At 42.4% G+C, this 22532-nt stretch overlaps 1 protein-coding gene across 1 annotated transcript; it reads right to left on the bottom strand.

The window, feature by feature from the left end:
- Positions 1 to 3261: 3261 nt before the first annotated feature.
- LOC309386715 (caspase-1-like) lies at positions 3262 to 21168 on the bottom strand. Its single transcript, XM_081942419.1, has 9 exons — positions 20743 to 21168; positions 14919 to 15191; positions 13171 to 13292; positions 12297 to 12470; positions 10969 to 11203; positions 10317 to 10475; positions 8068 to 8177; positions 6599 to 6697; positions 3262 to 4177 (listed from the first exon to the last, which is right to left on the bottom strand). The coding sequence occupies exons 1-8, from the start codon at positions 20747 to 20749 to the stop codon at positions 6605 to 6607; spliced, it is 1173 nt and encodes a 390-aa protein (XP_081798545.1). The 5' UTR covers positions 20750 to 21168; the 3' UTR covers positions 3262 to 4177; positions 6599 to 6604.
- Positions 21169 to 22532: the final 1364 nt, after the last annotated feature.

Below are 22532 nucleotides of genomic sequence, written 5' to 3'. Positions count from 1 at the left end.
GGATGCGATCCCGCAAGTAACTAGGTCCTGTGCCATGGAGCGCTTTGAAGATGGTAATCAACACCTTGAAACGCACCCGGTAGACCACAGGTAGCCAGTGCAGCTCGCGCAGGATAGGTGTTACATGGGAGTACCTGGTACTCCCCATAATTGCCCGCTCGGCCGCATTCTGAACCAGCTGTAGTCTCCGGGTGCATCTCAAGGGAAGCCCCATGTAGAGAGCATTGCAGTAGTCCAGACGGGACGTCACCAGCGCATGAGTGACTGTGCGAAGGGCGTCCCGGTCCAATAGGGGGCGCAATTGGCGCACCAGGCGAACCTGGTGGAACGTCCCCCTCGCCACGGCTGCCACGTGCTCATCCATTGACAGCCGGGCATCTAGGAGGATGCCCAAATTGCGCACCCGCTCCACGGGGGCCAGTTGCTCGCCCCCAATGGCCAGTGATGGAGTCCACTGGTGGAACCGGGTCGCCGGTAGCCACAGCCACTCCGCCTTGGAGGGGTTGAGCTTGAGTCTGTTGTCTCCCATCCAGACCCGTACAGCTTCCAAGCACCGGGACATCATTTCGACAGCCTCGTTGGGGTGGTTCGGGGTGGCGATGTACAGCTGCGTATCATCAGCGTACAGGTGGTATCCGACCCCGAAACCACGGATGATCTCACCCAGCAGCTTCATATATGTGTTGAACAGGAGAGGCGAGAGGACCAACCCCTGCGGCACCCCACAAGTGAGCGGCCTCAGGGTCAACCTCTGCTTCCCTGCCAACACGCATTGCGTCCGGCCGGAGAGGAAGGAGCAGAACCACCGCAAAACGGTGCTATCTTCAAGAAACCAAGATTAAATTTACAGAATGCTTTCTCAACGGCTAGTAAAATGGACTGTTGTTTCCTGCAAAGATTCCCCTCCCGTCGCTCCACCTATAAACTCTTTGGGAGGGGCCACAACCTTAGCCAGCTGTCCCTCCTTCCTTCTATGACGTCTTCTCCACAGCTGTTCCTTTCTCCTCTCAGCTCTACGCATACGGACATCAGGGACAACCTCCCTCTGTTCCTCTTCACTGCTCCCTGACTCAGATGCCACCTGGTGGCCAACAGGGCCTTTCTAGTTCCTGCTCTGACTCCAAACACCCTCCAGAATCTTCCTCATCCTCCAGAGCAATCCCATAATGGTCTGAGCTGTCACGAGTCCACCAACAGCTCAGCCTGCCGCTGCTGGGCCACAACACTAAGTATCTGCCTGTATTTCTCAGCATTGAGGACACCATTGATCAGCTAGATTTTTCAAATTTTGAAATACCACCTGCTACAGCTAGATATTTCAAATTTTGACTCATCAGTCCAGAGCACATGCTGCCATTTTCCTGCACCCCAGTTCCTATGTTTTTGCGTATAGCTGAATTGCTTAGCCTTGTTTCCACATCAGAGGTACGGCTTTTGGGGCACAATTCTTCCAGGAAGACCACTTCTGGCCAGACTTCTCTAAAAATGGATAGATGGGAGTCATGCTGGTTTCCGCTAGTTCTGGTTTCCAGCACTGCTGGGCTTCTTCCAATGTTGAAGGGAAGTATGATGTGTCTTTCGTCTGTTGCATTAAATTTTCCTTGGCTGACCAGTGTCTACACTCGACGTTGCTCATTTCTTTGTGCTTCTTCAAAACAGCTTGAACAGCACATCTTGAAAGCCCAATCTTCTTTCAAATCTTTGCCTGGGGGAGACTTTGCTGATGCAGTATAACAACATTATGCCTTGTTCCTGTTCTCTGTTTTGCCAAGTGTATGACCTGTGACATGAAGCTGTCTTCCACAAGCTCACCTTAGTGCAGAATTTTGCTTTTCCTCACCCAGTTTTAAGCCTCCTACAAAGCTGTTTCTGTTTAAGACTGTATTTCAACCTCCATGTGAAATTGATGATCGTTAGTACCTGCCTGTTATAACTGGTTAATCGTACATTTGACTCTAACCCTACAAAATTCCTTACTTTGTGCAAATATAAAAAATGATCCTGTGTGGAAGAGAAAGGCTGGTCAGACCAAACATTGTTTTGATTTGGATTTTTCTTCTGTTCCTTTACTTTTCATTTTATTAATTAATACAAATAATAAACTAGGAGTCAAACTATTCTCCAAAGCACCTGAGGGCAGAACAAGAAGCAATGGGTGGAAACTAATCAAGGAGAGAAGCAACTTAGAATTGAGGAGAAATTCCCTGACAGATAGAACAATTAACCAGTGGAACAACTTGCCTCCAGAAGTTGTGAATGCCCCAACACTGGAAGTCTTTAAGAAGATGTTGGATAGCCATTTGTCTGAAACAGTATAGGGTTTCCTGCCTAGGCAGGGGGTTGGACTAGAAGGCCTCCAAGGTCCCTTCCAACTCTACTATTGTATTATTGTATAACTGCTAACACTTCTATTTCTTAAAGCATTCTTAATTTCTAGGACTTTTGCACAACTGCCTCTTTTGCCCAGTACTGATATTTTTAGTTCATTCTATTTCACTAAATATGTTTAAATTGCATTTCACACTTTTCCATAGTTTTTCTAAAATAACATACAATTTTGAGTGGTTAATATTACTCCAAAATACTTAAACTTCCTTTTCAATTTTAAAAGCCGTGTGTTTAGCCTTAATTTCTCTTAATCTTGTATACTCATATTTTTGATCAACACCTTGGTTTTCTGTTTGTTGACCTTAAAAATCAGCTACTTTATTAAAAGTCTATAACTTATCTGGTTTAAAGTCTGTATGTTTTTCTGTCATTTTTTCCAACCATGTGTGAATTTTAGTCCAGTATCTTTTAGCTTCTGCACACGTCCACCACATATGGTAATATGAACCAGGTGTCTGATGACATTTCCAACATTTTTTGGATTTATTCTTAAACATTCTTGCTATTCTTGATGGGTGTTAAGTGCCACCTGTAAAACATCTTATACAAAAAATTTTTATATGCTGTTGACATTGTCATTTTATAATTTTGAGACCACAATTTTTGCCATTTCTCTGTCAATCAAATGTCCAAAATCCCCCCCCCCAAAGGAATTATTGTTTCTTTAACTTGTTCTTCCTCTAGCTTAACCTCTAATAAGTATCCATATAGTTTTTTAATCATCTTTTCATCAGTACCTGTCAGGATTTTATTTAAATCAGTCAATTTGTCATAAAAGCCTTCTATTTTAACATCTTTATCATATCTAGAATCTATTTGCACATATGAAAACCAATACGTAGACTTTAAACCAGAGATATTTTTATTGGGGATTTTACCGGAAATATATAGTAGAGAATTAAAATATTTGATTGTAAATGTGTTAACAGTGGCTAGAATTGTATTTGCAAAAAATTGGAAAAACGAGAAAACACAAACGCAGGAGGAAGTTATTCAGAAAATAAAGGAATGTGCTGAAATGAGCAAATTGACATTTGAAATTAGAGAACAAGAAAATAAACAATTTTATAAGATATGGGATTTATTCTATCAGTGGTTGGACAAAAAAATATGGAAATGAAATATGTTAGAGAATTTTACAATATAAGGATAATGGAATGATACAGAATATAATATAAAGATGTACTACCATTGGATGGATTTAGAATGATGTAATCACAATATAAAATAATTCAAAATTTAGAATATCTCGCATAAAATGAAGTAATAATAGTTATAGTCAAATAAATGATTAACAATGATAATAATGTATACATATATACTAGTTTTTGTTTTCGTAGATTTTCACGGGTACAGGTATGCAGGTTTTGGTGTATTTGGGTCTTTTCCGGTGTAAGATTGAGAGTATCTTGACGACATTTTGAAGAGATCCACTCGTCATCCTCAGGTTGTTGTCTTCGGCCTCCTGCCTGTGCGAGCAAAGCGTGATCGGAGCTGCCGTCCCTCTATATATACTGGTGGGGGTGTGTGGAGTGCTGGCTCTGTTGCTGCAAGCAGATTGGTTGGTTGTGTTGTGACATCAGCTAATCAAGATGTCACATTTTTGCTATGGAAAACAAATACTAATCACGCTGTATAAGATTTAGACACAAATCACATTAAATTCCAAAAACGGGTTGATAGAAATTTACAATGAGGAATAAGGTGGAGAAAGGACAAGGTGTGGTCAATCCGTGTTTCTTCCATATTGAAAATTATCTGCTTTTGGGCCCAATAGTTTCTCCTTCACCTGAGAAAAAGAGAAGAAAAAGAATGAGGCACGCGAGCCGTCGTCCCAGCTCAGCTCCTGCCAGATGTCCACGCGCCTCCTGCCAGCCAGCTGGTTTTCTGGTCTCTTCCATGCATGCGTGTGGGGTGGGGCAGATGCGTGCATGAGCGGGGGGATAGGAGGTCATGCACGCATGCGTGATGGTTGCACACGCATGTGTGGGGGAGCGCAGAGGGGTTGTGGACCCATTCATGGAGGGCAGGGGACCTGCGGGGGGGGGGGGGCGGGTCGTGCATGCATTGCATTAAGGGTGCACTTGTGCACACGCACTTTTGGCATGCCATGACAAAAAGGTTAGTCATCCCTGGTGTAAGGCATATGCTCTGTATAACTCTGAGTGGCTCACAATACATTAAAGCTATACAATATTGCTCCCCCAAAGTATAATACAAGGCCACACTTCCATTCAAACAATGGCAGAGGGATATTTTCAAGTTTATACGGCAAGGGGAAAAAAAAACAAGCGTTATATATAATCTACTGCAAGATGCTAAGGAAAAAGGGGTTGGAGGTTTACCGGATTTGAAACTGTATTTCCATGCTTGTTGTTTGGTCTGGCTAAAAGAGTGGGTGAACCTCTGGAACAAGAGGCCACTTGATTTAGAAAGCCATGAATTAAGGTTAAGATGGCATTGTGGTATGACAAATTAAAAGTAAATGTTGATTTTAACAACCATTTTGTTAGACATGCCATACCAAGATTTTGGAATAAATACAAAACAAGGTTTTCTACAAAGATGCCTCTTTGGGTGTTGCCCCAGGAAGCCTTTTTCAGAAAAGAAATGGTGGCAAAGCCAGACTGGTGGACTTGTGGTAAAATCATGTTTTAATTTTGGTGACCCCACCCTCGCACCCTGTTTTGGCTTCCAGGTTGGTGCAGGAGGCCTTCCACACTTATCTAGTATAAGCCTTTGCAGTTTTGGGCCTGCAAAGCCTCCTGTACCAACCTGGAAGCCAGAAATGGGCAAGGGGGGGGGGGGCACGCATGCTGGGGTGTGTGTGTGTGTTGCACACACACAAGCACAGGAGGCGGGGGGTCTCATGCACGCATTGCATTATCGGTGTGTGCACGCATGCTTTCAGCACGCAATGACAAAAAGGTTAGCCATCACTGCTCTAAATCATTTTGCCCTACATTTTATAATAAAATCACAGCTTTGTGTGAATGATTGGTTTTTTTAAAGAATTAATTGTTTGTCTTGCTCCACGTAGATGCAAAATAGAAGTGGTAATCATAAAAAAGGCTAAGTATACCTGTTTGACCTACCGTAGTTCCAAAGCTGACTTTTACCATTGATCTTACTGATCAAGCATATTGCCTGCCTTACAGCAATGTAGATGAAAGAGGTCTCACAAATATTTTGCAGAGTGCTGGCAATTGTTTGAAGTGATTCATATGTGCTATCAGTTGTAATCGTTCAATACCTTATAAAGAGGGGGCAGGCAATCTTTTTCCATTGTGGGTGGGTAGGGGGGTTGTTGCCAGTGTCTGGGAAATGTAGTGTACAATGATCAATTTCATCACAGAAGCAGATACGACTGACTTGGGGGTGGGGGCAGGTATTTGGAGTGATTATCCGAAGAGGTGCAAACCTTATGAAAAGATTTCACACACATTTTATTTCTTTTTCTCCAAAATGCAAAAGAATGCTGTGTTCTCTTTCAGAAATTTGTCAAATACATTACTTGGGGAGTAGGAGAGCCTGAATGTGGCTTGTGATTTCCTATTACTGATATTTAAAAAAGGATTATTTTCCTCCATATTACACAGAGGGAAAGAGGCTGAAGACCTGACAATGTTGAATTCATGACAATGTTGAGATCCCTTCTTCATAAGGGATTTCCTTTGTCACAAGGGGGTTTCCGATTTACCCAAAAACTCCAAGAGAAATCAGTTGATTCTGTTGTCCCTCATTCTACTGCCCCAAAATATCCCAACATCTGGTACTACAGCTGCAAGAAGAAACATGTCAGGCCTGCAGTCATATTCCTTTTAGGATCTTTGGCCTGCCACACTCTCTATTCTTTTACTATGCTGTTTCATTAGTGGGGTAATTGGGAGGGGGAATAATAAGGAGTAGAATGTGTTGTCAAAATAAAACTTTCCTTTCTGGAAGCCCAAGGTCATTCTTTGTCTCTGCACCTCTGTATCTGACTGGAACTAGATGGGTGGCAATGGAAGATTGGACCATGTGATGGACTTGTGGGTGGGTGGGGGGCAAGATCATGAACTTTCAACTGGGTGGAAATCCCAGGAAGCTTTCAGATTCGGGTTTTCCACAGATGTGCCAACATGTCTCTCTTATTAAATTGGAACTTAGAGCAATGCTTTGCCTTGGATTTAATTCTGGATGATATTTGGAACACTGACAAAACACTTACCTGGCTTCAGTGTCCCGGGAAGAGGTAGAACTTTTTGGTCAAGGTGGTTCTGTCCTTTGAGGGCATCTGACATGGGTTGTGTGCAAAATGCTGCAAGACCTGTGATATGGAAGGTACAGAAACAAAAGCCGATGAGTGCATGTCCAAGAAAGTCAAGTAGCCCCATCTAAAAATTAGTAATATTTTATCATTTTATCCATGCTCACTTTACTAACTAGACATTGTAGAACGGGGGGGGGGGGGGGGAAACTCAAGGCCCGTGGGCTGGAACCAACCCATGGGATGCTTAGATCTGGTCCGCGGTGCTGCTCAGGAAACAGTAAAGGATCAGCCTGCGGCGCCTCTCCCAGTGAAAACGGAGCTTGGGAGGGCCATCTGTGGCTCCGTTTTTAGCTGTGATGGCCTCCTGCAGCCCCCTGCCAGTGAAAATGAAGCTCAGGGAGGCTGTGTACAGCCCAGCTGGGTTCCATTTTTGGCCACAACAGCCTCCTGCAGCCCTCTGCCAGCAAAAACAGAGCTCGGAAAGGCTATGTGAGCCCCCACCCCCACGGCCAAACACAACCCTGATGTGGCCCTCAATAGAATTTGACACCCCTGTTGTAGAAGAATCAGAGTAGACTACAGTAGGCAAAATCAGAAATAATCAATTGAGAATTTTTTAAACTAATGATTTTATCTTAAGGCATAGCATATTATAATTATTAGTTGATAGGTGTTCAACGTGTAATCTTCATCTTTATAACCATCTTTCTTTTGCCCTCATCTCATCCCTATCTATTTAAATTCCACATCAATTTTTAAGTGACTCCATGAACCTTTTATAATGTGTTGCAGTTCACAAAAGCTTCTCTCTTAAAATAAAGTTGTTAATCTTAAAAGGTCTTACAGGACTCTCATGATGGAATGCTTAATAGACCTTGAAACACAGAGGAAGCAGCAAGATTTCGATAGGAAATGCATCTGTTACAAAACACATTTTTGAATAGGAAGGAAGCATGAGAAACAGACTCAGAGTAACCCAGTGGTTCTCAACCATCCCAATGCCGTGACCCTTTAATACAGTTCCTCGTGTTGTGGTGACTCCCAACCATAAAATTGGTGTCTTGGTTCCTAAGACCATCGAAAATATGTGCTTTCCAACGGTCTTAGGCAACCCCTGTGAAAGGGTCATTTGACCCCCCAAAGGGGTCCTGACCCATAGGTTGAGAACCACTGGAGTAACCCCTTGTAGACGGTTTACAGAATCAGCAAATGCCCCCAATAATCAGGGTCCTCATTTTACTGACCTCTGAAGCATGGAAAGCTGAGTGAACTTTTAGCTAGTGAGGATCAAACTCCAGGCAGTGAGCAGAGTTAGCCCGCAATACTGCATTCTAATCACTGCGCCATCACGGCTCCTAATGCCATTCCAAAGTGGGTCTTTAACAAAAGAACTTCATTCCAAACATGAGGTCCTTGAGCAGACCTACCTTCCGGAAGACCTCTTCCAAATTGCAATTCCAGGCATGTTTCTTGATAGTATCTATTAGTTGCTTGATGAAGAGTGATCCAGTTTCAGGGTGTCTCCAGGATACATGATCTAAACAGAAAACAATGATTAAGCAATAATGATTCTTCACAATGTCAGACTTCATTCTCTAACTAACAAACTTTAAACCTATACAGATAGTCTTCGACCTATGACAGTAATGGAGCCTCGCCATTACCTTCGCAAATGATGATAGCCATTGAACGAGATGGCCTCACTTAACAACCATCATCCCCTGCTCTCCCTGATGCAGTCCTATGAACATGTGGATCATTAAACTGAGAAGAGCTTCAGGGGTGGGGAAGGCCCTGAGAGATCTAATGTGGACCCCAGCCCACCTGCCTTTGGCCTCCCAAGGTTTCCCCCACCCCTAAGATACCTTATGCTCCATTCCTGCTCGCCTTCATCCCTTCAGGCCTTGGGCCTACTTCCCTCCCTCCACCAGGTACCCACAGATTTTCTCCTGGGTCCCTTGCAGGGTTTAGCCTCTTCCCCACCTCCCATTACCCACTTACCTTTTAAAGATCTCCAAAGGTTTTCTCAGTGCTGTGCAGACCATATTAGGGAAGCAGAACGGAGTGCTCCATTCCCAGAAGCAGCCACCTTTTCGGCACAACTTCAAGAAATTGTGGATGTGCCGAAAATGGCAGTTATTTCCCGAAGGCAGCCTAGCGGCCCAGGGAGAAACCCAGGAGAACGGGCCTGCCCTCCTTCCCCAATATGAGCTCTGGAGACCTTCCAAAGGTAATGGTACAATACTATACAATGAGGTCAGTTCGCACTACATACTCATCTCTTTTTGTGCTGATCAGATTTCTGGTAGCTTAACTTATTGGGCAGACCCAATCTCTTTGGGGGGATGTGGTTCAATATATTGTCAAGTCCCCAAATATAGCTACCTCACAGGGTTGTTATGGTGGTGAAAAAGAAGAGGAGGAAGGAGCATTACTACGTTCCTCACCGTGGTTACTTACAAAATAATAAAGGTGGGGTAAAAGTCTTATGAATAAATGACTGAGCGTGCCAGAGAATTTCTGATACTTAGAAAAGAGGTCCAGACAGGGTGAAATTCAGAATTTTTCCCTACCAGTTCTGTGGGTTTGGCTTGGTGGGGCGTCGCTTGGTGGGTGTGGTGGTGTCAGGTGACCGGGTGGCCAACCCCCCCCCCTTTTAAGCATTTTTAACTATCTTCCATCGTGAGCATATCCCTCATCTTGCTTCATTTAATTGCTTGGTTAGGGTTATTTGTGAAGTATTTGTAGTTTAATTATCTGCAAGGGGGGGGGGGGGGAAATCCCAACAAACATATTTGAAAAGTGGTAGTTTGAAAGGAATCATTTGATCTGAAGGAAAAATACGCCTGCAGGCAGAGCTGATTCCCATCCCAAGCCAAGCAATCAAGCTGAAGTATTAAGACTGATTTTGTTAGAATCTCAATCAGAGCAACTCTGGGCTAGGAGACTCCCCCAACTGTAAGAGTACAATCAGAGGGTCCAAAACTGAAGGTGTCAGTCCCCAAGCCTTACCACAATGGGAAGGTGTCCTTCTAATAGTCATAACACTATTCTTAGGCATATCTAATATCATCCATTGTTCTAAATCTAATCTTAACCTCTAACATTCACTTTAGATATTATACAAAATCATGTATAACTATATTCCCCCTAATTCTATTTTTTAAATCTCTTTAATCTATTCTAATTCTCAGTATAGCTATTATTATATAATATTATTATTATTGATCCTTTTTATCCCTCTTTTATCCAACACCTTCTATATCCCTGGGATAAAGCTGCTGAAAAAGTCTAAGCTGAAAAACTCTTTGCTACCATCTAGTGGCCATTTAATTAAAGAAAGGCTTTAAAAAGAAAAAAAAAAGTTCCCACACAGCTGATTGTCTCAGGTCTGGGGGTCAGAACATTATTTTTAAAAAAAATTTAAAGCATTTTTAAATTACCTGTTCTCCCCAGCTGTTAGTTAAAAAATGCTTTAAAAAAGTTTGTTTTATTACCGGTTTGGGCGGTACCGTTTCACCCCTGGGCCCAGATCTGGTTTTCCTAACTGATTAGTTGCCAATCTTTGAAAGGCAGCTTTGTGAACTAAATGCCTGTATTACTAAAGCAGCAATTCTTTTCATTTCTGTCCTGCTTTGGACCCCTACTTAGCAATTTCATTTTAACAGTCTCTTACCAGGGGTGGTGGAATATAGGCAGATGAAGTCACTCTCCACGTGTACTCTCTTAATGGCATCAGCTTGCAATTGCATGCTAATGTATGAATCAGACTGGAGAGAGTCAGCAGCGGGTGCAGCTGAGTCTTCCACATTTTCCACCATATACCCTCGTTGCTCTGGAGAAACAAAATGGGGGACTCAACAATCATTATCAAAAGCCTCTGACAGAACAGAGGTTACTCACAAAAGGCTTTATGATCATCCTAAAAATACAGCATAGCCTTTGGTTCCGGGCAGGTTTCAATGAGGCGAACTGCCAAGGTTTAAGATAAGGTTCAAAATTAGTGTTTCCCAACTATTGTATTGTCATTATTCCAACACACCTGAAGATCACAGGTCTTGTGGAGATAAATACAATCAGCAGTAAATATCTACAAATCAGTTTGCCAAAAGCAGATGTTGGTCTAGAACAGAAGTGGGGAAATATGTCCCCTTTATGACTTGTAGACTTCAACTCCCAGGATTCCTCATAGTTCCCCTCCCCCTGCTATAGAGTTTGCTTGGTCTAGTTAAGACTATGTGCAAGAGATTATATGTTCCTCCCAAACACTCATCTGCCTCCCCCCCCTATCCCCGCCACCCCAGAAGTTCTCAACTTCAGCAACCTACCCCCACGACATGCTTGAATAATGACCACCTTGGGCTTCCCCCTCAAAGCTGGGCAATTTATGTTGTTGAAGGTGGAGAAGACACTATTGATGCAGAAGATGTCAGAATATTTGTCTTCTGAATGGACTCCACAAAGGTTGTCCTTATAGCCATGAGACATCAGTACCACAAACATCCCATCTGAAGCCTTGTGCTCTTCCCGAGCTGCAAAATTCTTCAAGCAAGTGGTTATATCCTGAAAGCAATGAAAAAGGAAGGTGGGTCAGGAGTGGAAATGGAGTTTCTAACTAACTCTGCACTCACTATTAGAATTGAGAAGAATGTGGGGAGCCTTCTTGCAACTGTACTATCATGTTTCCTGGAAAATAAGACAGGGTCATATTTTCGTGAAATAAGCGTTTGGCCTTATTTTCAGGGAGGTCTTATTATTTTTGAGGTGCAGGAGGCAGCGAATGTGGTTACTTCATGGCCACTGGTGTATTGCAATTTTTTCAGGTTGGGCTTATTTTGGGAGGATGGCTTCTTTTAGCGCATGCGCTCAAAAGCCTGGTTGGGCTTATTATCCGGGAAGGTCTTATTTTCAGGGAAACAGTGTATATTTAAATTATTATTCAAGCTTATTAAAAATTCAATGCAGAAACAATTACCAGTTTTTTTCTCTCTCTAGATTTGAATGGGAGGACTGTGCAGCAAATCTCCATATCTGAGAATTGTGAACACCGTCACAAATCTCCAATATGGTGATGGGTCCTATCACCACAGCTGAATGGAAGGCTGACCTTATCATGCTCTCCAGAAGGGTGAAAAAACCTATCCTGGCAAGTATAGTCGTATATTCTCACTGGAAAGCTAGCCTCCTCAATTGTTTTTTTGGAGAAACAATTATGGGAAATGAAAAAGAAACAATATGCTGGCATTTGAAATTAGAAAAAGGTAGTCCAGGAGAGAAGTTCAATTACCAATTCAGGAACATTTTTTCTTATACTAAATTGGGTATAAACAATTTGGTAACCTACATTTCTTTGAAGTAGAAATCCCATCAGTTCCAATCAGCATGGCCATGAGCCAGGCCTTGTTGGCTTTATAATTTAAAACATCCACATGGTATTATATTATCTACATCTGTGCTAAATGTTATTGTATAGGTAGTTTAACAAGATTGCCACGTTTTATTCAATTTTGAAGCTGCCTAGGTCCAACTAACTAAATCAAAATCAAAACTTCTACACCCATCCTTTGAATGTTTAGGTTTCAATTAAAGCTGCCAGACTTTTTTCCTTGAGTAACACATTGAATTTTACTCTGTAAGATTAATATTTTTTTTTTACCTGTGAGCTCAAATTGCGCTCCATTTTCACATTGTATCCCAGATCTTCTAGGAGAAGCTTCATCTGTTCCAAGTCCACCTCAGCCCCTTGTCTATCATCCAAGTGATCGAATTTGATATTGCAGATTATCAAGGCCAGGCGTGTACGAGTCTTGTGATCATTGATAGGGTAGATCTGCATGGGGAAACAAGTGATTCTTATCCTGAACTATAGTTATGCCAAGCAAGCATCCTTCTAGTTTAGGGCTCTCCCAGTTCTTATCAATCTTAGCCAGTGGTAGAGGATCCTGGAAACTAGTTCGATAACTAATTTAATGATCTTGACGGCGCTTTAAAATCTACAAACAAGGCTGATACAATGGTTTTGCTATTACTCAGAATTTAATGTTCAAAGATTATTTGAATCTGAATATTTGTTCCACTTAATCATAAAAATAAAATTGTTAAATCAGCCCCAAAATAGTATGACCTCCTGTTTGCCATAGTGGGTGGCTAGGGACTTTAGGAAACCCACAAGCCTTTCCTTCCCCTTCCTGTAACCAGCAGCAAATATTCAGAGAGCATGGCAATTCTGAGAAGCCACAGAGTCCTTGAGTTGTCTACTTTTAAAGCCAATGAAGGCGTTGTGGTCACATAGCATTTAAAGCCCCCTTAATTTCATATTGCCTGTTTTATTTGTGTTACATATGGAACAACAGAGGATTGACAGCTCATTTTTTTTGCTTTACAAATAAAGCAAGGTAGTATTTCTAAAAGCATTTAAAATATATTAAAATTTTCTGCTGTGGCTACCTTTACAGCAGCTGCTGCACGCAATAAAGTTCAGTACTTAAGCTCAAGTCTCGAATAGATCTAACTTAGGTCTGCCAACTCACCTCAGTGCCTTCACTAGTCTGTATTTGCTGAAATACACTCTGAGGACAAAGCCTAATCCCATTTTTAGATTCCAGGAACTGGACCTCTTCCACTGAGATTTTAACTTCTGTTGGCTGGCCAACTGGAGATGGAAGGAAAGTTGAATGCCAGATTCAGCTTTTTTACCACAGTGAATTATTCAATATTACATGAGTCAGAATCAGACCTTTTAAATAGCTATAGTCTCTAGCAGCCGGTCAGAAGGACATTGGGAATTATAGTATATCACAGGGACACTTGTTTTCTGGTAAGTTCCAACAGGAACAAAAATTGGTTAGCAATTAGCAAATCTGAGCCCTGAGAAAGAACATGTCCTCCATCTTATTGTCTCCACTGCCATAGCAGATCTAAAAAACATGCAGAGAATTAAGGAACATGAACAGAGCTGCTGGCAAAGGATAGCCGTGGAGACTTTGGCCTTTCCTCCCCACATTGCTGGTCTCCTAGAAAGCCTACATGATACTAACTAGAAATGTAGCGGATAGTTTATCATGCAGAATGAAGCCTACCAATTTTTCTGATTCTTTTAGCTAACCTCCGACCTATCTCTTCAAATTATTTATTCATTGAAGAAAATGTACGTATGTGGCTGCCCAACCCAGTCTCAATTGAAATGAGCAATTGAGGAAAAAAGCAGCAGACCTGTTTCTTGTCCATACTACCATCTAGTCTGGTGATAGGGAACCTATGATATGTGTCACAAGTGACATACCCTGACATTTTTGGTGACACACTAGGGCCCGCATGAGAATGTTTTGTACTCTTGCACCACCTCTGGATCTACTGGGAGTTTTTTGAGAGGGTGTTGCTCATGTGCAACCTCTGGACCTCTCTGAAAACTATGTGAGAATGTTCTTGCATGATTTTTGGAGGTTCCGAAAGCCCTGTAAGAGTAAGACCCTCTCACATGACTTCCAGTGGGTCCAAAAGCTGCATAAGAGCACACCACAATCTCATGTGGCCTCTGCAGCCTCCAAAAAGCATGGGAAGTTCTCACATGGCTTTCAGAGGCTCTAGACATAGCACAAGAATGTGGTATGCTCTCACATGGCCTCTGGAGCTTCAAAAAAGAGTGCAAGAATGGGACATGCTTTCCTGTTCTTTTCAGAGCAGGCCACGCAAGAGCATTCTCCAAAGTTTCCAGGCCTCATGCAACCTCAGATAAAGAGACAATGACAAATCGAAAAAATATTTTCAATTATGTTTTTATTTATTTTACTAGATATATATGCTGCCCATCTCACTATCCCAAACAACAGTTTGTTAAGAATTGTTTCTCCTTTGTCCGATGGGGAGGGCGTGACACACTAGCAGAGTCACATTAGGCTTTTTCTGAATTTTTGACACGCTGAGCCCAAAAGGTTCGCCATTCACTGTCCTAGTCCAAAAAAGAAATTAAGAGAGAATTTTTATGTGATATGATGAAGCTAATTAAAAATGGAAGCCACCCAAATTTCATGTACCTATATCTTAGTATATGGAAACATTCTTAAGAATGTGCTCTTAAAAAACAGGGAAATATCATCTTATGGTAAAGTTTCCTTTCAAAATGACTTATTATACCAATATGGCCAAATCTAACCAGCCCAAACAGTTTGGGGCACAACACAAAAGTTTTGCATGATTCTGGGTCACAGTAACTAAATTAGAGAGAGAGGCCAGTAATTTTGGCCCAAAGCTACGTGATATACTGTAAGATCTCAAGTACCAGCAGGGAAAGCTTGAAGATCCAGTTGTTCAGCTAAGAAAGTATTTCGGTCCAGGAGGAAGCCAATAAAGCGGCGGCTGGCTTCAGGCCCCTTTTTTCTCACATTATCGATCAAAACTCTTGCTTGGTCCTGCGTCTTATTTGTCACATTCACTTCTTCCACCTCTTCATCAGTCATGATTCCCACACGGAGCAGCTCATCCAAGAGTTGCTTGATGATGGATTTGTTAACACGATTTATAAACTCTGCGCGCACTTCCCCCAACTTTTTGTCTGTAAGGAAAACAAGTGAATTTTTCCAAATTTATCACACTCTGACTTGAAGAATTACAACTTTAGTGAGATACAGATAGTCCTTGACTTATATTCTTTTCATGTCAGTTCAAAGTTACAACGGCCTTGGAACAAGTGTCTTATGACCTGCATTCTGTAGAAAGTTAGCACCCCCCTCTCTCCTAGAAGAATGAGATATTTTGAGAAATATTAAAAAGGCAGAATATTACATTTCCATGCTCTTGGAAAGCAGCCCCAACTTCCTTAATAGCCCACAGCAGATGTCAGCACTTAAGAGATAAAGAGATAGATAGCTATATTCATAAGCAAATTCCCTGCAGCAAGGTCTGAACAAAGGTAGGATTAACCCTTAGCTACGATAGAAATTACCCAAGAAGCCCCTTCATTGCATCAGCCAAACTTCAATCAAACCTGGGAGCTGAGACAGCGTACAGAGCCAGCTCTGACCCCTACAGCAGCTAACAGAATACATGTTCTTGCACAGGAACAGGAAGCTCAAGTTCAAAGCCCAAGAGAATCTTTAAAACCCCCTCATTCTCAACTCCATGTGGTACCCAGAACCCATGTGCTTGGTGGTTCTACTTCATCATTAAGCCATCTTTCCAATCAGCCATCATGTTTCCAATGTCTTTCTTCCGGCTTGGAAGTGAACCAGATGGATATTTCTTCCAACAATTCACATTTAGGATTGTTGAATAACCTTTGCACTCATGTGATTGCAGTTCGGGCAATTGGCAACCTGCTTGCATTTACAATTGGTTGTAGCATCCCGCAGTCAAATGGTAGTAATTTGCTACCCCCCCCTTTTTTTTTTTGGTAACTTCTGGCAAAAAAATGGCCATTGGAGAAGGATTTGAACCTGAGCTGTATTGCATATTAGGCAGATGTATTAGCCACTAAGCCACAGGCTCTCCTCCTTATCAGCTGAGCCAGGGAAATAGGTAGGTATTTGTGTTACAACCCCTGGTATGCCCAAATATGGGAGGAAGCTCACTACTCCCTCTTTCTGTCCTTCGGCTCATCACAGAAAACCATCCAGGCAGAAAACCATATTTTTATTTTTAATGTTGCCTTTGCTATATTTGTGTTGTATTTGTGCTGATAAATAAATAAAGGGAGACTAGTATAGATCTATTTCTAATTTCTATTATATATAATACACACACACACACACACACGCTCAGATATTATTTCTACAACACATTAAACAAATCAAAGCATCAGTAGCTGATTTGTGCAACAGGCTAAACTTGTTTAATATCAATGCAAGTTTTCTTTTTTAGCTTAGGATGTAAAAGCTATACTTTTTGATTAGTTTATGATACTTTACTTTATATAAGCAGTTATATTTGGGGGTTCGCAGGGGTTCGGGAGAACCTCTAGCTAAAATTCTGTGCAGTTCAGAGAACCCCCAAATCCCACTCCTGGCTGGCCCCGCCCACCCCACCCCAGAGTCCCCACATGGCCTCTTTTGGATTCAGGTAAGTGCAGGGCACACACGGAGGCTCGGGGAAGGCAAAACACTGGCCTACCGGAAGTTCAAGAAAGCCTCCGGAGCCCGGGGGAGGGCAAGAACGCCCCCCCCCTCCCGCTGTGGTGCAGGAGGCCGATTAGGCCACACCCACCATGGCCATGATCACCTAGCAACCTGGCAGAGTACCCCTTGCTAAAAATTATGAAGCCCACCCCTCTACATTTTGATTAGTTTATGATACTTTATCCATTTTCTCTTTCCCTACTACATAGCCAAATACTTTGATAGATATCACTGACAAAATATAGGAATAAATGACCCCAGAAAAACTGAAATTTATTTGGGGGAGAGAAGGGAAATGTAGATATAAGTTCCTTATCACTTAGAGATATTCAGTGAAAGTCTAGACCCATCTTGATTTGAGTTGTCCTCTGCATTTGGCTGCTAGGTCCTGCAAAAATAAGGAATCTTTTCCCTTTATGGTCAACCAGACTTGGAAATCCATGGCTCAAGTGAGAGAGAATAGTGAGGTAAATGAATATCAGTTGTGGAGGGTAACCTCTTCCTTGAAAAGCAACAGGTAGGATCTGTGTATGAAGTTACTTTATACCGAAGTCAATTCTTTGGTCCAAACTATATTGGTCCAATTTGCATTGTCTGTGCTCGGAATCCCCAATCTGTGGGTTGGAACGAACATTTGAAATCTTTAGAGCATGCTATAGAACAGTGTTTCTCAGCCTTGGCACCCTTAGGATTCTCAACTTTGGCAGCTTCAACTCCCAAAATCTCCCAGTCACCAAGCTAGGAAAACACTGTTGTAGATGCCAACAAAATCATGGAGGAAGGTTTGCCCAATTGCAAATAGTTTGCACTAATGGGCAATCACTTCCACCATTTATTCAAAGGCATACTGGTGAGTCCCTAACATGCAAGCCCACTTCCAGATAAAACACTGAGTGCAGTCACCTCCACATGTTGACTTCCTAAGAACTTGTACTGGGCCCAGAGCCAAGTTTCCCTCCATCCACCCATCCAGTCATTCCTTCAAAGGAAGCAGAATAAAAAGAACAGGTGGAGCCTTGTGAATGCCAAAACCTTAAGTTAGCAGGCAAGTTGGTTCTTGTAGGCCCTCTCTTGTTAATTTCAGATCTGTTCATTCTGAGACAGTGATGGCTAACCTTTTCCAGACTGAGTGCCCAAAGCTCATGCGCATGCCTGAACCCCCAAAATGGCCACCGCACAAACCCTGCATACGCGCACAGCCCTATCACCCGCCCCAAGCATGTGTGGCAATGACCTCATGACCAGCAGGCTGTTGGGAGGCTCGAGCACATGCACGGCAGAGCTGAACTGGGGCAATGGCTCACATGCCCACAGAGTGGGCGCCACTTGTGGTACGCGTGCCATAGGTTCGCCATCACGGTTCCAAGAGATCTCACAGGTACTGCATGGGGATTCTTTTTTTCTAGTATACAAATACTAGAGGCAGCAGGAAAGGTCTTGACTTCCAATTACTGCATCACAAGTCATTGCGATATTATACAGGACATTTCATCTTGTTTGAATTTTGCTCTTAAGATGTTTTCCTTTTGTGCCTATCATTCTTGGCCCCCACATAAGCAGACCCTGCACTTTTGGGGATTCCCTAGGAAGAAGATTCTTGGCCCTCCCATCTTGTCCTAAAATTCCAGGAAAGCTACCCCAAATAGACACATCAAGGAACTCATACCAAGCCAGTAGTTGATTCAAGGATAATTCGCCTTGTCGCAGATAAACTAGCTAGAAGGTTTTGAATGAATAATTATCGGTGGGATAGAAGGATGAGAGATGTAATATTTTAGTAATGAACTTCTGGGAGGGCCATCCTCTACCAGGAGCTGTGAATAAAGATAATCCTTGACTTACAACAGTTGGTTTAGTGACTGTTCGAAGTTACAATGGCACCCAAAAAGTGCCTTATGACCATTTTTCACACTTATGATCACTGCAACTTCTCCTTGATCACGCAATTTACATTTAGATGCTAGACCACCGGTCCATATTTATGATGGTTGCAGTGTCCTGGGGTCATGTGACGGTCTTTTTTTTTTGCGACCTTCTGACAAGCAGTCAATGGAAAATCCAAATTCACTTAACAAACGTGTTGCTAATGTTAACAACTGCAGAGATTCAGTTAACAAATGTGGCAAGAAAAGTGGTAAAATTTAACAGCTTGTCTTGCTTAGCAACAGAAATGTTGGGCTCAGTTGTGATCATAAGTCGAGGACTACCTGTGCTTTGTTGCTTGCTGCCGACTGCTTGCTAACGATCCGTCTCCCTATGCTAATTTGTGCATGTATCTCTATTTGTGACGTAGTCCAGAGAGCAAAGGTCCTTTGCACTCCATTTGAATTGCGCAAGTGAACCCAACTGAATGCCATGTAGGGGGAGAATTATGCTAATTTATTTATTTATTTATTTATTTATTATTCACACTTATAGACCGCCCCCTCTCCCGGAGAGGACTCGGGGCGGTGTACAGTCACTAAAATACGTTGTAAAATACATACATAAAGAGTTAAATAATTAAATACGTAGGTGAAGGAGGTTGTGAGACTGTAATAGAATAATAAATATAATACGTTAAAAGCCTATTAAAACCCCAAACCCAATTAAAATAAATGAATCCCGGGGGGTAAAACTAAGAAAGTGCCAGGCCAGCTGATTGAAATAGGTGAGTCTTTAACTTTTGCCGGAAGGAACGGAGGTCGGTGGTAGTTCGAATGTCTGGGGGGAGGTCATTCCAGAGGGTTGGGCCCATCACAGAGAAGGATCTACTCCTAGGTGTCGCCCGCTGGCATTGCCTAGCAGACGGCACCAGGAGGAGCCCCTCCCTGTGTGAGCGGATAGGTCGCAGGGACGTGTGTGGTAGGATGCGATCCTGCAGATAACTAGGTCCTCTGCCATGGAGCGCTTTAAAGATGGTGATCAATACCTTGAAACGCACCCGAAAGGCCACAGGTAGCCAGTGCAGCTCGCGCAGGAGAGGTGTTACGTGGGAGTAACGGGTACTTCCCATAATAACCCGCGCGGCTGCGTTCTGAACTAGCTGCAGTCTCCGGATGCGTCCCAAGGGAAGCCCCATGTAGAGGGCATTGCAGTAGTCCAGGCGAGACGTCACCAGCGCATGAGTGACCGTGCGCAGGGCACTCCGGTCCAGTAGGGGGCGCAATTGGCGCACCAGGCGAACCTGGTGGAATGCCCCCCTTGCCACGGCTGCCACATGGTCCTCCATTGTATCTGAGGAAGCAATTGTGTTTGCCTACTCATTCACGTCTTATTTAATTACTTATTTATTTTATTTTATTTCAATGACCAGCCAACTTAAGCAACACCTGAAGTCCAAGTAACCTTTTTCTTCACAATTTACGCCCCTTCGGACATCAGGCCTCATTTTAATGAACATATGTGCTATTATGGGATGTAGATGTGCAACATGTTTGACTACGTGTAACTGATTTCCTATGCAAAGGAATTATCCTGTCCAATCAACTTTCCTCTTGCCTTTTTCTTTGTTACGTTAACTATAAAAGGGGATGTAAATTGAGGATCAGGGTTCCCTCAACAATACACTATTAATTGATTGATTGATTTGTATGACCAGCCAACTTAAGCAACTCTGGGAGCTTTACAACGGCAATAAAACCAGTAACTATGAAACAATCTCAAAACAATAAAATGACATCCCCGCTCCTCAATCACCCCCTTGAGATGCCTCCCAACCAGCTCCAGTTGCTCTTCTTCGTACTTCCTATCTATCTTGATTTAAAATCCTGATCTTGGCAACCAAAGCAACAAGGTTTAGGAATAAAGTTCTTTTTCTTTCTTTGCACGTTGCAAGATGGAGAGTGGGTGGAAAAAGGAAGGGACCCTCCTCGCATGGTACATGTAAAAAAATGCAAGGCAGGAGAGCGATAAGGAAACAGTAAAACCGCCACTCACGCTCTTTCAGGATTTCAGGTTTCAAGAAGAAAAGAAAAAGGTGAGAGAGGGGTAGAGAAGTATTTACGATCTTACCTGCCATGATCCCTCAGTTGATGCCAGACAGCGATGGCGGGAACGAAAAAGCTCAAGACACAGCAGCAGCTCCAGCTTTGGGCAATTGTGAAAGTGAAAGAAATCTGACCCATTGTTTCCTTTCCCCGCCCATGAATTGAACAGGAAGAAAGAGCTGGCCCCGACAGCTCTTAGAATCGTTGCAAAACTGAAAGAGTTTCGCCAAATCGTCTCTTTCATATGCAGCCACGTTGACAGGCAAAGTATCTTTTGCCCTTCAGAACTACGAATTGCTTTGAATGTTTATGTGCCATCCAAACGTTTTCCCGCTCTTAATGATCACATCGATAAGTTGAACATTTATTAAAAATGGTCCCGTCTCCTGTTTTCTGTGTTTGAAATGTTCAGCTCAGTAGATTCCTTATTTGGTAGCATTTGTCCTGCCAAGCTGCAGGAAAGGAAACAGAAAGCTGAAGCATTCTCAGGCACTGCTGAAAATCTGGCTTGTTCTCCAGGGCTTTTTCGATTTCTATGTCAGCTGACATCATAAGAATGTTTGTGGTCTCCTTCCCTTGTTTCCCACCTCTTTTTATGCTAATCTTTTTTTTAGGTTGCAAACCAAAGAGGTAGATATAGAAATCTTCAAACAACAGAACTGAAGAAGCTTCTTGGATGAGAGATGAAATGTCTTCAAAGAAAAACCACAAACTCTAATTGCCTTTTGAAAAAGCACCTTTGGGACAACCATGAGCTGGATGTCTGAGAATCAACACAGACATTCAAACGAAAGAATTCTCTCTCAAAGTGGTGAACAAATTTTCTTTTTTAAATACATACAATCAATAAAATGACACATCATGGAGAAAACAGCTAGGATATTAACAGTTGATTATTTAATCCGTTGCTCAACAAATACTGTACTCTTGTTACAAAATGATAAAAGGTTTTTTGCAGTGGGGCCAGATGGCCTTTGGGAACATTTTATTCCACAACTGCTACATCAAGATGAAAAATAGTTTTCCCTGTACCCCCCTACTCCTCCTCCTCTTCTTCACTGGAGTAACATAGGATTCTGATCCCAAACTCTTTAGGCCTTTTAAAATAATTAAAAATACAATGATTTGTCAAATATTTGAGTCAAATTCAGAACAAGGTAGTGTAAGGTTCAGCTGTTGGAAGATCAAAGGTTTCCTGGTTCGTTCCCAGCCGGGAGTCACCACCGACGCCTAGAAGAAAGTTTCGTGAAGACAGCCACCTGAAAGTTATGAGCTTTATTGAAGGGAAAAAAGGAACGGGAAGGATGAGACGCAGCTCTGTCGTTCCCGGGTCTGCAGCACCATATACAATTTGGTTTCTCCTTATATACAGTTTTTCTTGCCCCTGGCTACAGTGTAAATTTTACTGAGAATAAAAGTTCCTTTATTCTGGATGATCGTTCTGATATTGATTCTCTTGTCTTTTGGGTTTCGTTTGTCTGGTATCTTGCCCTTATGTTAATCTTATCATAAAACCTGAAGAGGATGTTTTCCTGTTATTCGGGGCGCTTATCAAAGAGATCTGTTTTATGCAGATGGTCATGGTGTTCGTGTTATCTTGTAATCATTGCTAGATTCGGGGTTTTCCCAACTCCATTATCCTTTTCCTAATCCTATTATCTTATCTCCTTTGTGACTAGGTGTAACCTTTTCCTGTTTACGTGTGCGTGTTTTCCTCTAGCTTTGGTCCTTGATTATGTATTCATTAGTTCGTTCCTGTTTGTGCTCTTTGGGTTATTTTTCGTTACCTTACTACAATCCCTCATTCTGAACTGG

Source organism: Natrix helvetica, assembly GCF_964273705.1.
Source record: "Natrix helvetica genome assembly, chromosome: 2".
NCBI lineage: Eukaryota > Metazoa > Chordata > Lepidosauria > Squamata > Natricidae > Natrix > Natrix helvetica.
This window is presented reverse-complemented; position numbering and strand designations above follow the sequence as displayed.

Coding starts and splice junctions, on each gene's coding strand:
- LOC309386715 (XM_081942419.1), bottom strand. Junction 12,471..13,170: donor AGACTAGTGAAGGCACTGAG/GTGAGTTGGCAG, acceptor TTCCCCATGCAG/ATCTACCCTATCAATGATCA. Junction 8,178..10,316: donor CCTATATTCCACCACCCCTG/GTAAGAGACTGT, acceptor TTTTCTGTTTAG/ATCATGTATCCTGGAGACAC.